The sequence below is a fragment of the Pteropus vampyrus genome, unplaced genomic scaffold (genome assembly GCF_000151845.1).
Source record: "Pteropus vampyrus isolate Shadow unplaced genomic scaffold, Pvam_2.0 Scaffold196, whole genome shotgun sequence".
Taxonomy (NCBI): domain Eukaryota; kingdom Metazoa; phylum Chordata; class Mammalia; order Chiroptera; family Pteropodidae; genus Pteropus; species Pteropus vampyrus.
Window position 1 is genome coordinate 1,454,852 of NW_011888977.1, and position 13,832 is coordinate 1,468,683.

At 47.4% G+C, this 13,832-nt stretch overlaps 1 protein-coding gene and 1 pseudogene across 2 annotated transcripts in view; one reads left to right on the forward strand and one right to left on the reverse strand.

Moving 5' to 3' along the window:
* Nucleotides 1-4,254: 4,254 nt before the first annotated feature.
* On the reverse strand, nt 4,255-4,373 carry LOC111746658 (annotated as a pseudogene).
* An 824-nt stretch (nt 4,374-5,197) lies between these two features.
* RHPN2 (rhophilin Rho GTPase binding protein 2) overlaps nt 5,198-13,832 on the forward strand; it is a 53,928-nt gene continuing 45,293 nt past the window's right edge. Inside the window, exon 1 of one of the 2 annotated variants that reach the window (XM_011371854.2) lies at nt 5,198-5,348. In XM_011371854.2, coding sequence (XP_011370156.1) covers nt 5,280-5,348 — 69 coding nt within the window. In that variant the 5' untranslated portion in view covers nt 5,198-5,279. The remainder of the gene's footprint in view (nt 5,349-13,832) is intronic. The other variant, XM_023537656.1, reaches the window with a different exon arrangement.

A 13,832-nucleotide genomic window follows, 5' to 3' on the forward strand; every position in this document is an offset into this window, starting at 1 on the left:
GTGAGGAAAGGGAAGAGTATATATATCCCCAAAAGGTAAGAATATGTAGAGTGAAAGGCCTGCTGGCACTTCCCAGCCTTTAATCCATAGGTTCCCCACGGTTTTAGCCATAAGGAATGACTCTTGGTTCCTGTTTCCCCTTCACAGGTGTGGGGAAATGGGTTGTTAGCCATCCCAGCAGAAATCTTCCTTTGTTCTGAAGGTGTCCTCCTGGCCTGGCTGCAGGGCTGATCACAAATTGCAGTCTCTGAATGTGGCTTGATTAACATTTTAATTCTCTTGAGTCCTCCCTACAATAAAGACATGCCTGTTTTAGTTAAATCAACAAACTAAATTAGCTTTAATTTCAATTTTTTTTTTTTCAGGCGAGGCAACCCAAGGTTGACTTCACAGATTGCAAGAACCTTGTCAATTTACAATCCCTTATTTTTCATTTTTTATGCCTACAGCACCCGGTCTTCCTAGGTGGTCTCCTATCCAAGTACTAACCAGGCCAGGCCCTGTTCAGGATGGCATGGCCAATGACTCAAATATTTTTTCCAAGTCATGTGAATACCAAAAGCATTTGGCTTATTTTCTATATTTCTGAGAATTTTAGCATATCCAATCCTTAATTTACATAAGCACTGGTTTGTTTTGTCGATGTAAGAAATGTCCAAACCTGTAGAGAATTTTAATAAGTTTATCTGAATCAAACTGACAATTGCCAGGAAGCAAAATCTCAATGGATTAAGAAAATGCTCCAGAGCATGGCAGCCTTGCAGCTTATTTTATACAAAGGAGGAGACAGAAGGCGGGTTCATTAGTGGTAGGTTAAGGGAGTGGGAGAAAGCAATGCAGGAACATCTCTGGGATTGGATAAAATGTAAAACAAAGAGACACATATTTCTTTTCCATTGGTGGGTACAGGAGAGTTAATAATTAACATTTACAACACAGAGATGGTGTGTGGGGAACAAGATAATTAGGAGGAGTTCTGTGGTCTCTGTGCTTTGGGGCAGTGGGTTGCACCCTGAGGGGTCTGGGAAAAGGGATTACTCTGACATTCCAAGGGTTTGTTATCTTAGACAGGCTCACTTAAGGTAAAGATTGACCTTCCTCAAGAAAGCTACAGGCCCAGGGTGTGACAACCCATCATAACCAGCTTTTGGTTAGAAGTTTTTTGTTCAGACTATGCAGTGTGATTACTTTCGATCTCTGAGTTTGTAGGGCCCACTGCTGAATTCAGTCTGTGAAGTCAATCGTGGATTGCCTTGCCTGAAAAAAAAAATTGAAATTAAAGCTAATTTAGTTTGTTGATTTAACTAAAACAGGCATGTCTTGATTGTTTATATGCTGGCCTCCCCTGAGCTTGTCAGGTTAGTATGTGGCCTTTTTTTTTTTTTTGGTCTAGTTCTTAAGCCCATCAGTTTTACAAATTAGCAACACCATCTGGACGTAGAAAATACCACACATATACAACATACACACACACACACACACACACACACACACACACACACACACACAAACACATGAACACAAAAACAGATGCAGAGACCTCATGCCTTCCATAAAAGTGGGATCTTTCAAATGACCTTCCCCCTACAACCCTTCTTTAAAAATAAGAATTAAATTCCTCGAACTTGCAGTTTAAAAAGATAACCTAGATAAGAGTTCCTGGAGAAGACCAGTTATTTACATCTCAAAAGCACAGAGAAAGAAATGCAAGTTCCTCCTAGAAGGACTTTGAGATGAAAAGGGTGGCTCCAGGATGCTAAAAAGTCCTGTGCTCCTCTGTAGCACCATATGGCTTCAATTTCTAAGAATGTTTTTCATAAAAATTGCAAAATTGAGTCTATAATTTACGACTAGTAGTTTCAATTATATATACTGGAATTTTTAACGCTTAAAACTTAAAACCTTTAATTCACTTAAGGATTACCTTGTAATTTCTACTTTTAATTTGGCAAATTTCATCAGATTCTCCAGGAGGAAATGTATGCTGGGCTGCTCCCTGTTAACCTAAAAATAAAGGCCAAAGTAAGAGGCAACAAGCATTTATTTGAGATCCAAAAGAATAGCTATTCTGGAAGCACTGATTAGACAGAAACCCAAATAGTATTTCGATTAGAAAGGGAAGGCAAGGGGTCTTTATGAGAAAGGGGAGGGGGAAAATTGCATCAATAGAAGGAAAGCATTTCTATAGGTGCAGATAAGCTATAACATAGTGACATTAATTCTAAAGAATGTTTTTAATCTTCATTCCCTAGCCCTGATATCTGCTTTCTTGTTATCTTTGCAAACAGTTGTTTGGAATACAATGCCTCTTTACACCCAGCCCAAAGGTTATTTTGACCAGTTTTAACATTCCAAGGGTTCTAGGAGTGAGCTGTGTACAAAGTAGGTCCTCTGGGATGGCAGCTATGGCTCCATTTTAAATTATATTATTTTTCACACCCTGGAGAAGCTAGTGCTTCTTTTGTCAATAAGCAGGTGTTAGGAGGTGAGACTTGCATTTTATTTGGAAGAACTGGGTGCCTAGACAGTCGATTGCTGGCTTCAGCCATGTAGAAAAAACAGCAACTTGATAAAATGGTTGTCTGCAGTTGAGATTTTAATGTTTTGCCCATCTCTGAAATTCCCACATCACTTTTTTGTTAGGCGCACAGGAGCTCATTTGTGTGCTTGCAATACATGCCACCAACAAAATTGACAAGTAAGAGGTTAGATATTACTTTCCTGCTGGGCTAGCAGCAGCAGCAGTTTCTTGGTCACAATAGGATCAGAGATACGGAGTCAGGCCTGTGGGTCCCCTTGCAAGGAGTCATGAGAATGTTTAATTCTGCACAACCCCGAGGAGTGACGCTCAGGTGGTTCACATAGCCAGGAGATGCCTGCTGGGACTCAAGTGTTTCTTTTCCTCCAATGATGCCCAGGAGCTAGTCTTTGGGTAGGCCAGTGTGTCTTTAACAACATGCTTTCTTCTCTTGCTCTTCCTTTTTAATGAAATAAGCAATTCAAGAAGGCAATGATGTCAGGCTAGATTCAATGACAGATTTTGGTGTTCATTGTGTTAACTTTTACGTGTATTTCCCTATATGGCAAAGTGCTGCTGGTTTTCCACTAATGATTTGTTTAAATAAAGTAAGTAAATTTAGAAAAGACTATTAAAGTCAGTAATAGTGCAAGTGTGACATGCATATGTGACAAATTGTAAAGTAACTGGAGCTTCAAGGTGGTAGAAGATGACTGGAGTCAGCAGGCCAGAACTAAAACTGATCTCAGCCACAGAGGAGTGTGCCCTTGGCCACTTCACTCTTCAAATGAAGACCATTTAATACACTTACTTGAAGAAGGGTCATGAGAATGAAGCATAATATCTACAAACTTTCTGGCTAAAGTAGAGGTTCTATTATGGATAATTAGTAGTAGCAGTAGTAGTAACAGTCGTAATATTACAAATGTAGTAGAGTGACCTGCCACCTGAAACGGAAGCAGCTGTTTGTAATTCTCAATACCTGGGGGCAATACTTTTCCAGAGCAATGGATCAATTATAGGGTGACGGGCATATGATGAAATTAGCTTGATACTCACTTCTGACGCTAAGAGAGAAGGGAAGTTTTTGCATCTGCTAGGGTTTTTCATATTCCTGTCCCAGCACTGAGCTGGTTAGGGCTCTCCAGGTTCTTAGAATTAAAACAATTCTTTATGGAAATGCCTTTTCATCTGCAGCATCATGGAGTTGGCAGTGACAGGTGGATTGTTTTGAAATTGACTTGATTGTTGGTTCCTAGTTGTTGCTACTATTTATTTTAAAACTTTTGAACAATCCTTTTAAATTTTTATTTTATATTTTTTAAGAGAAGTAAACGCTTGGCTTGTTTTGAAAGCAGATTGTTCTGTTCTACCTATAGCATCTACCGTGACCGCCAAACGCAGTGGCAACTGCCCAAAGGTGTCTCCTGTTGGGGGAGGGGTTTTGCTACTGCTGGGCATTGGCCTGGAGGGGCGTCCCCGGCCCCCCAGCTGGGGGCTTCCTGCTCCCTCCTCAGGGTCTGGGACTCTGTTCTGCCAGGCATCTGCCCTGAGCCTGTCAGTCTACCCGTCGGCGGTGGGTGGCGAACCCAGTCCCCAGAGACTCCCTTTCGCTAAGCTAGGTGCATCCTTTCGCCCAGTTAAGAGCTTTAATTTAATTTAATTTTTTTAGGCGAGGCAACCCTTGGTCGACCTCACAGATTGCAAAGACCTAGTCAGCTTACAATCCCTTTTTAGGTCTACAGCACCTGGTCTTCCTAGGTGGTCTCCCATCCAAGTACTAACCAAGTCGGACCCTGCTTAGCTTCCGAGATCAGCCTGGATCCGGCTTGTTCAGGGTGGCATGGCCGCAGACCCAGCTAAGAGCTTTAACACGCACTTTTGTTATAATGCTTTCGACCAGCCAGAGAGCGGGTAATGCGGCCCCATTTTGCAGTTGAGAAAGCTGAGGTTTGAAATGGTGGTTAAGAAACATGTTCAAAGATACCTGCAGAGTCTTTCCAGCACAAAATCCTTTCTGGGGGTCCTTCCGTAGGTGGACCTCCTCTCCCAGCGCCCTCTGCGATCCCCAGAGGATCTACCTAGTCTCTGCAGCGAGGGTGGGGGAACAAGAGGTTGACTGCCGCGCCGAGTAATTTGGCCAACTCTCCCTCAGAGTCCCCAACTTGGCCCGGGTCCCTTCTGGCGGGAAGGTATTGCTGACCACTCGGCCCAGAGCACTGCGCTCCCGCTGCGCCCTGGTCGTGGCGTCAGGTCTGGTTACTGTCCTCCCGCGTCTGCGCTCCTCCTAAAAAGGGCCGCGACTTTACCCGTGCGCTCTGCATTTGCCCTCACCGCTCCAGACAAGGGGCCAGGTTCCCAGCCTGGGCCTCACTGCGGCCGCAGAGACCCCGGCCCACCCCTGCACCATAGGGATGACACCGCCACGACGTCCAGATTACGTCCCTGAGGCTGAGAGAGGGCGAGCGACGCGCGCAGGGGTCCCAGCTCTCTGCACGGCTGGCCTCAGGTCTGGGCACCGGGCCTGCTCCACCAATCAGGCGCCGGGGCGGGGCGGGGGCGGGGTCTCGGTGGGCCCGGCCGGGTCTCCGAGCTCGCAGCCGGGCTGGGGGCGGGGCGGGACGGGAGGCCTCGCGGGCGCAGCGGGGAGGGGCGGAGGCGAGGGCGGGTCTCGCCCGAATCCCGCCCCGCTCTCGCTACTCTCTCTAGGGCCCCAGCGGCTGCCCAACCTCAGTTCACTCTCCGCTCCCACGCCGCCAGTATGACTGACACTCTGCTGCCCGCGGCCCCCCAACCGCTGGAGAAGGAGGGCGACAGCTACTTTCGGAAGGTGGGTGGCTTCGGGCAGGCGGGAAATCTGCGAGCTGCAGACCTCTTTTCCCCCAGGCTGCGGAGGAGCCTACAGGAGCGTGCGACCCGGGTCGACCAGGCCGGGAGGGGGAGGGGGCGCGCTGGCCTTAGGGCGGGCGGGGCGGACGCTCGGGGTGAGGGGTGCGGCGGCCGTGTACGCGACGGCCGAGAGCTGGTGGCTTCCGGGGCTGGGGATGCCTGAAGCCTCCCCGCGCAGGTGCCTGCGTACGATGGGGTCCAGAGGGTGCGCTTGGGGAAGGGACCCGTTCATAGTTGCGCTGGCGCTCTCCTCACGGCGTATTGGGACCCGAGCCCCTGTCGAGGGCGCCGGAGGAGATAGAAGGGACCACCTGAGACGGCTTGGCGGTCTCCAGAATGCTTCCAGTTCTGTTTCTTAAACGTTTTAGAGGGCACAGGAAAGCTGCTGGTGGGAGGTGACCTCGGGGGTCGCCCCTCTCTTCTGCTCCAGGTCGCTCAGAAGGGCTTGAGAGCGGCAGACGTGATTTATTTGATTGTTGGAGAGACCCGGGGCGAGTGCGGGCTCCTGGGGAGTTGAGCAGTTTCAGGCGACCCGTGGCACACACCCAGGCCTCCCGCCCTGCAGATAACAGTCCGCATCCCAGCCCCTCCAAAACGACTTCAGCCTGCCGAGCGGGGGCGCTTGGATGCCTGCAGGTGGCAAGGCCTGTGTCACAAAGATGCTTTTGAGCCCGGAGGCACGGTGACACCTTCTACCCTTCCTCCTTGCAGGTCCCTGCCAATCTAAAAATAGCCCTTGGAGCTTAGCCAGGTTCAGCTGGGTGGGTAGAGAGATTGTTTTTTGTTTTTTGTTTTTAATTTAAATAACATATATGACCCAAGGTAGAATGTATAATTATAAATAGGGAAATGAAACTTTTTCACAGAGCAATCAATTCTTAATTGTTCAAAGCCTAATGATCCAGTGGGTAAATGGATTTGGCACCTTCCTCCTTTTCCCTTGTGCTGCATGCAGCCTTTGGGCTTTTGCTCTCTGGTGAGGAGACTTGGCCCCGGGGGATGGGCAGGACTGGAGGGTGGTAGGATGTGGAAACAGGTGAGGACAGAGTGGGAAAAAAAATTATTTTTGGTTAAATTGATTTTAGCATATTTTTTAAAAGAAGAGTAGTTTTAAGGTATATTTAAGTTTAAAGATGTCATCATAGAATTATAGGATTATAACTGCTAATTATGTGTGGCCTTTGGGACAGAGGATCACAGGCCATGAGTTGCAGAAGGAAGCTGGGCCTGGGAATCACTAGAGCCTCAGAGCCTGACTGCCACCCCCACAAAATTGTTCTGTAGCCTGCAGCAAGTTACTGCCTCATTCTGGGAATGTTTTTCTTCCTGAATTGTTTCTCCCAGCAATTGGGGGTCTGGACCTACAGCAGCATCTGGGGGAAATGACTGAGGTGGGGCAGAAGAGATGGAGAACACCTGTGAGGGTTATGTTCCCAAGTGTTCCAGAACAGGTTTTCCAGGGGGAGGATGTGCATGGGAAAGGGTACATGGCAACGAAGCCGTGAAAGGATGCAAAATCGGACGTTTCTTAGATGCAGTTTCTCCAGTGGAGGATAAGAGAATTGTGGGTGCAAAATAAGGTAAATCACATCTCTTTTGAAAAGGAGACCTTGTAATGATTATTGTGCTACTTCATATCAGTCCAAAGAATGTTCTTTGTGTGAGGATAATAAAAAAGTGTTGATGTTGAACCTTTCCTGATCTGCGATCCAAGCCAGTTTGACCTAAAACAAATGCTCTTTGAATAAAAGGTAGAGAAGGGTGAAGAAGGAGTGGAAGAGCGTTTCAGGTAGACGGCATAGCATGGGTAAAAGCATGGAATTGTGAACACTTGTGAGGGAACCCTCTGCAGTGTGACGATACAAGTGGGAACTAGGCTATTTGGGGTCATGCATCCAGGATGTATGGGAGGAGAGCCAGGCATCCATCAAAGTGTTTAACGCAGGACTGGACATGTGAGATTCACGTCACGAGACCACTTTGACTGCTGAGTGGTTGGTGGGGGAGAGGCAGTGGTGGAGCCAGGCAGGGAGGAGTTGGAGTTGGGGGGCTTAGCCCCCTGTGGTCCCCATCATCTCTGATAATAGACTATTGATGGCTTTTCAGTCAGTTATATAAAGTGCTGTATAAAGAGCCCCACTACTACCCATCCTTCCCACCAGCTTGCACCCCTAATTCAGACCGGAGGCAGTGATCACAGTGAGGAGGTTGGAATGATGAGGTCTGGAGCAATGGCAGTGTTAGCAGGGATGGGAAGAACCAATGGACAGGATATGGTGGACTATTCCTGGCAGGAATCCAAAATGTTGCTTTAGGTGTCTGAGGGGATGTTCATGTGCCTAATTGTCATGGGGGCCCCAGGAGGCCGGTGTGGAAGCAGGTGGACTTGGATTCGAGGCCCCCATGAGATATCCAAGTGGCAATCCCAGAGGGGAGTCCACTCCAGAAACCTGGCAGCCAAGCCAAGAGCACACCCTGGCCGGAGATGTAGTCAGGGCATCATACAAGTGCCCCTGGACTTTTGGGATTTTTGTCCATCCTTACAGGATCAAATTAATTTCTACTAAAGTCAAGGTTCTCTTTTCATCCTGTTCCCTTTATTCTGCCTCCCCACCTTTCCTCTTTTTGAACTGCCTTTGTGTTCCATTCATTCCAAAAGCATTTATTGAGTGACAGTTCCGAGCCTGACTGCTGTCAGGTTTTGGGGCACACTTGACCCTTATTCAGTATGGATTCTGTGGCAGTTTACAGTGAGCCTCATTTCCTTGGGTGCCAAGCATTGCTAGGAGTTGGCACTTTGTCTGATAGCTTGGTCCGTGCTTGGACAGAAATTAGCTTTTTTGCTTTAATCCAGAGTGCAAAAAGTGTGTGTATTGGAGGGTAGCGGGGGTTCCACAGTCCATATGCACAGCTTCAGGTCTGTTTCGTGTGACTTGTACATACAATGAAGACGAATTGCCCAAAAACCGCTGTGCCAGCTGAGCTGGGACCCTGAATGTGTGAGACAATCATTGGCAGAGAGGGAGGCCTCCTGGTAAATCAGAGTCTTTGGGGGGTTGTGCAGGACTTGGCTGTGCAGAGCTCAAGGACGTGGGCACAGCTTAGCCCCAGGTCAGGCATGGACACCGCCAGGACCCACTTGGGGCCTCCTGGGCTAGCAGCTTGGGGGGGTCTCTGAATTAAAACAAACAAACAAAAAAAATACTTTCTGGTCTGTTGCAATATATTTCTCTCTTCTCTGGCTTCTCACTGTTTTTTTCATTCTTTCTTTATATGTTTACATAAAGGTACGGGTCTGTAAGATTAGTGCTATAAATTACTTTCTTAAAAGAATGACCATTAGAAATGGAGCTTTTTTCCCCCCAGATTTTTATGCTAATCCTAAAGAAAGTCTTGGAAGAATGCGTGTTCCGGCCTATGCAGTTAATGCAGAGTAATGCAGGTTTCTAAGACACTGCAATCCTGAGAGCAGGGCTCGTCTCCACGGCTCTCTATGTGCTGTAGTCCTAAAACCCTCAGGGCCTGGTCCTTGGCCAAAAGAGAACCAGCCAGAGAAAATCTAGAGAAAGCTGTGAAAGGGCCTGAAAGGTCTTAGCACTGTGCGGAAGAGAGTCAGCACAAAGTGCAGCATTGTCAGGTCCTTATCTATGCCTCTTCATCCTCTGGGAACACTAATGACTTGAAATGAATTTAGCTCCATTGTTTTTACTCAAGAGCTGGAGGAGAAGTTGTTTCTTGTGCATAGAAACCTCCAGGCTGGATGGGGCCCCACAGTTCACTGTGTCCTGGTTTGTGGTCACTGTTTACTCTGGGATTCCCAGAGGCTCCAACAGAGAAGGACAGAGAAGAGTTTTTTTTAAATCCAGAAGCTTCTCCTAGTTTTTCCTCCATACCATTCATTTTCGTGGGGTGTAATTTCATGTTGGACATGTGTATGCAACATTTATGTACACACTTATGTGTTGGGAAGCCTTCTACTGGGTTGAGTCTGCAGAGCCCAGGTCTTGGGGGCCCAGCAGGTCCAGCTTTACTGGGCACTGATGATGTCCCACCAGGTACTTGGACCCATGCCCTTGGAGCCTTGAATCCTTTCCCAGGTGAGGAGGGAAGGAGGGAAAAGGGGGGATGTGAAGGTTTACCGTGCTGCCTCCTCCCTACCCCATGCCCTGCCATGGCCTGGGCCAGGTCCTGAAGGCCAGGCTAGACCCAGACTGTTCATGACCTTAGCGAGGGTCTAGCCGTACTGGTGTACACTGGGCTCAGAGGGTGTGTCTGACAAATACCTCCTCACATTTCGGGATCCTGGCCAGAAGGGGTCCCCTGGCAGAAACAGAATTTTCATGGTGACTCAGAGGAGAGTCAACATGATGAGCTGTAATACTGTAAATGTCCCTTGCTTCCTGGGGCTATTTGGGTGGTTTCCAAGACACCACCTGATGAGACCAGGCATTGGCCTTAGCTTGATCACCACTTCCTCCTTTGGCTCAGATACCAGAGTCTCGTGACACAAAGGCCACATTGGAGGTGGCCACAGAGGACAGCGGGACTGCAGGTGCAACTCAGCCAGAGAACTGAGTGTCAGAGCAGGTGGCAAGGGATGCCAGCAGGAGCGAGGTCCCCACCTGCAGTCCCCAAGACAGGGAGAGATGCAATATAAGTCCTTTAGGCCTTTCCAGTCAGACCCAGAGTTCAACATGGCTGTATGCCCTCAGAAAGTCCCCAGGTTCGAGTGGATTGTAAGAAAAGAAAAGGCAGGTGATTGAAGACCATTCAGAAGTAGCTTCTTTTTCTCCAACATCGTTTGTATTATAAAAGTAGTATAAATTGTTGTAAAAAAGGTTATTATAGAAGTGTACAAAATCTCACACACATACCAGCCCCCACCCTACCCCATCCCACAAAGTCACCTAGATAAGGCCTGTTAACTGTTGGTGACTACATCCTACGAGTTGCAATAAGCAGGTCATTAGTTGTGGAAATACATTTGATTCATGACAATTCTGCTGATTATAAATCTTTGTTGTTTATTCAGCATGTTGAAAAATAACTGAGTGGCACACAATAGGTGTTTCTAAAGATTTGTAAAACCGACTGAAGGGAGCGTCTAGTTAAAAGATTATAGCTGAGCGTTGACTTGTATTGTGGTCCCATGCCCCTGTGAATGTGTTGGGATACTGCTGGCCTCAGCCTGCAGCCCTGATGGGGATCCTGTAAGGGCAGGAGGGCTCTTTACAAGTGCCAAATCCATGTTTTACTTATGGACGTGGAAAAGCTGGATTCTGTTCATCACTGCCTTGAATCTCTAGCGTGATGAAGAGTTAAATGAGACATATGTGTGTATGTTGCAGGGTATTGCATGCTATTTCTGTGCTTTCTAGTTGACAGCTTCGGGCTAACTCATAAACAAACAATTCTATTTTCCAGAGTTTGGTGGTTGAGTGAGGAATTTCGTAACTAGGAAGGAGTAAGAGAAGCAGCAAAAAGCACCAGCTCTCCCATGCCCTCCGTGAGGGTCTCTGGCCAGGAGACCCTGCACTGTCATCCATCACTCAGTCTCTGACCCGGAGACCCCAGGTTCACATTGTGCCCTCAATTTCTATGGGCTTTATCGGTAGCTGTGTGGAAGAAGGGGTCCCACTAGTTCTCTGGGTGGAGGGGTGCAAGGCGCCAGGTACTGCCCAGAGCAGGGCCTCAGTCTGGGAGGAAATGCTGCTCCATTCTGTCTGTGTGTGTTTTTTTCTGGTGTCCTGGCCTATCTTCCTTTCCAGTGTGGGTCTCTGCAGGTGTAGCTTTAAGTGTCCTTCTCTTTCTTTCAAATAAAATGCCTTCAGTTTTTGCCTAGGTGCTGCTTTTAAATACTGTTTCCCAGCCAAACAATATGACTATACACTAAGGGCATGCGGTGTATGTTGACAGGTAGAATTTTCACTCTAGGTGAACTTATTCTAGTAAGGATTTTTTTAGTCACAGGTGCCAGAAAAATCCAAAATGGCTTAGGCAGATAAACTCACAGCATTACATCCCTACAATAGAATTCTACCAGCTCTATAAAGGAACAGACCACCGATAAGTGCAACAACATGGATGAATCTCAAATATTGAGCAAAATAAGCCAGATGAAAAAGAATTCACACTCTGTGATTCTGTTTATATGAAGTTCTAGAACAGGCAAAAGTCTGTAGTGATAGAAACAGAGTATTGGTTGCCTGGGGGTGTTGGAAGTGTTCTAATTTTTGATTGGAGTAGTGGTTACATAGGTGTGTACATTTGTCCAAACTCAATGAACTATGTATATAAAATCTATGTATTTTATTATATGTAATTTATACTGCAATTTAAAAAGTGACTTAGGCAAGGAAGGGAATGCATTGGCTTCGATAACTGAGAAATCCAGAAGAATGGCTTCAGGCCTGGCTTGATCTAGGGCACCAATGCTGCCACCAAGACTCAGCATCTCAGCTCTGCTCCCTCTTGATTGGCTTCATTTCTGAGGAGACACTGTTCTTGCTGTGGTAAGGTGGCTACAGCTACCCAGACTCACGTTCCCCTAGGTACACAGTTGATAGGGACACCGAAGCCTGAAGGGTTCTGACTGTCCTATGTCAGGTGCTCACCCTGAACCAATCTCAGCGCCAAGGGCCTTTGATTTTTCTACTGGCCAGACACGAGTCAGATGTTCTTCCCCTTGGGAAGGAGGTGTGGCAGCATGGGTTCACCGCATCTGACCACCATGGGTCACGAGGTGGGAGAGTGGGACGCAGGCCAGTGTGCCCAAAGGCTGAGCAGTGCTGCTGGGCAGCCCTCAGCCAGGAAGCAGATGAGGGGCACCTGGGGTTGGCGGATGAGCTGTCACACATTTCCACACATTCCTGCTACTCAGGCAGCCTCCCAGCCCGTCTTAGTGCCAGGAAGGACATGGGCTTAAGTCCTGAGCCCACTCTTTCAGCCTCTTAACCTCTAAGCCTCAGAATTGTGGGATCCAAGACACCAAGTCCACATCGGCTGTCTCGACACTTGGAAGACACCCACAGATTTAGTGATGGAGCTGAGGTTTTGCTCAGTACCTGCCCTTCTCGAGTGCTGGCTGTTGGACCATCCTTCCATGTTCTGAGACTGATGCAAATGCCCAGACCTTAGTCTGGTAAGGGAACCGCAGATCCCATGTAGAGGAAAGACTCACTTCTCTCTGAATCTTGCAGACGATGACCTTGGAGGCCAGGACAGGTCAGTTGCTTCCTTCCCACCCCAGGTTCCCAGGCTAAGCAGGAGTGACAGGTGCTGCCCTGGCCCCTGGCACAAACAGTTTTGGAACAGCTCTATATCCTGTTGTGAACCAATCAGGAACTAAGTTGTGGGCAAGGACTGTGGGTTCCCACCAGCAGAGAACCCCTGGCAGAGACAGGAGACATGGACGGCTAGACAGCCTCTGGTGACAATCTTTCTGGTCGTCTTCCCTAAATTCACCTCTCAGGGCTCTGGGAAGTTTCCCAATAACCCTGTGGATGTTTCTGGTGTTTCCAGCAGGCCCAGCATTCCTACTTGTCAGTAAGAAGTAATGTCATTTGAGTCTAATTATTCAGTCCAATCTAATCCTAAACATTCCTATGTCTTATCTAGAAACTTGACCTCACATCTGTGGGCTGGTTTAGGGTGTAGCAATTCCGGACCTGTCAGAAGTTGGGTAAAGTAAGGAGCAAGGAAAGTTCTTATCCCTGAGCTGGAATGGCTGCTTATCTTAGTGCTGGAAATGTACATAAAGGAATTAGCTTTTTAAGCTTCTCTGTTAAATCAAACACAGCTTTGGTGAACCATGTAATTTTGAGTCTGATTGAACAATCCCTTGATTGTAATTTTTGGAAGTGGAAAGGAAAGAGGCTGGCAATTATTTTAGCCCTTTAATATTAAATTAGCTTAATATTAAAGATATTTAATCATAGCTGAAAAAAGACAATTAGTTTTCTGATTTTTATTTTAAATCAAGGATCATTTAATAATTTGAAAAATGTTCACTTTAATATCATTCCAACTCAGATTCTGAATTTCTGTGTAATTTGAACTTGGCTGTGTGGGGGACAGGTGGGTGGTGACCTGCTGGGACTGAGAATGAGAAATCTTTGTGAAAGGAGAAACATAACTCATTTCTGACCTGCTAGTCCAAAGGTCACTGATAATAGGAATCTCTGAGAAGGTTGAGACTGCAGATAACTCACTTCTCTCTCCTTCAGGTGGAGGCCGTGGGCGTGGCTTGGGCAGAGGTGGAGGAGGCTAGGTGTGTGCAGAGCTGCCATTGCAATGACGCAGCTGGAGAGAGGGCAGTCTTCTCACCAATACTGCCCACCAGCCACTCCCAGGGTGTAATCACAGCCCCGTCAGTGGGCAGAGCTTAAAGATAAACTTCGAAAAGGAATGGAGCCCTCGGATCTTA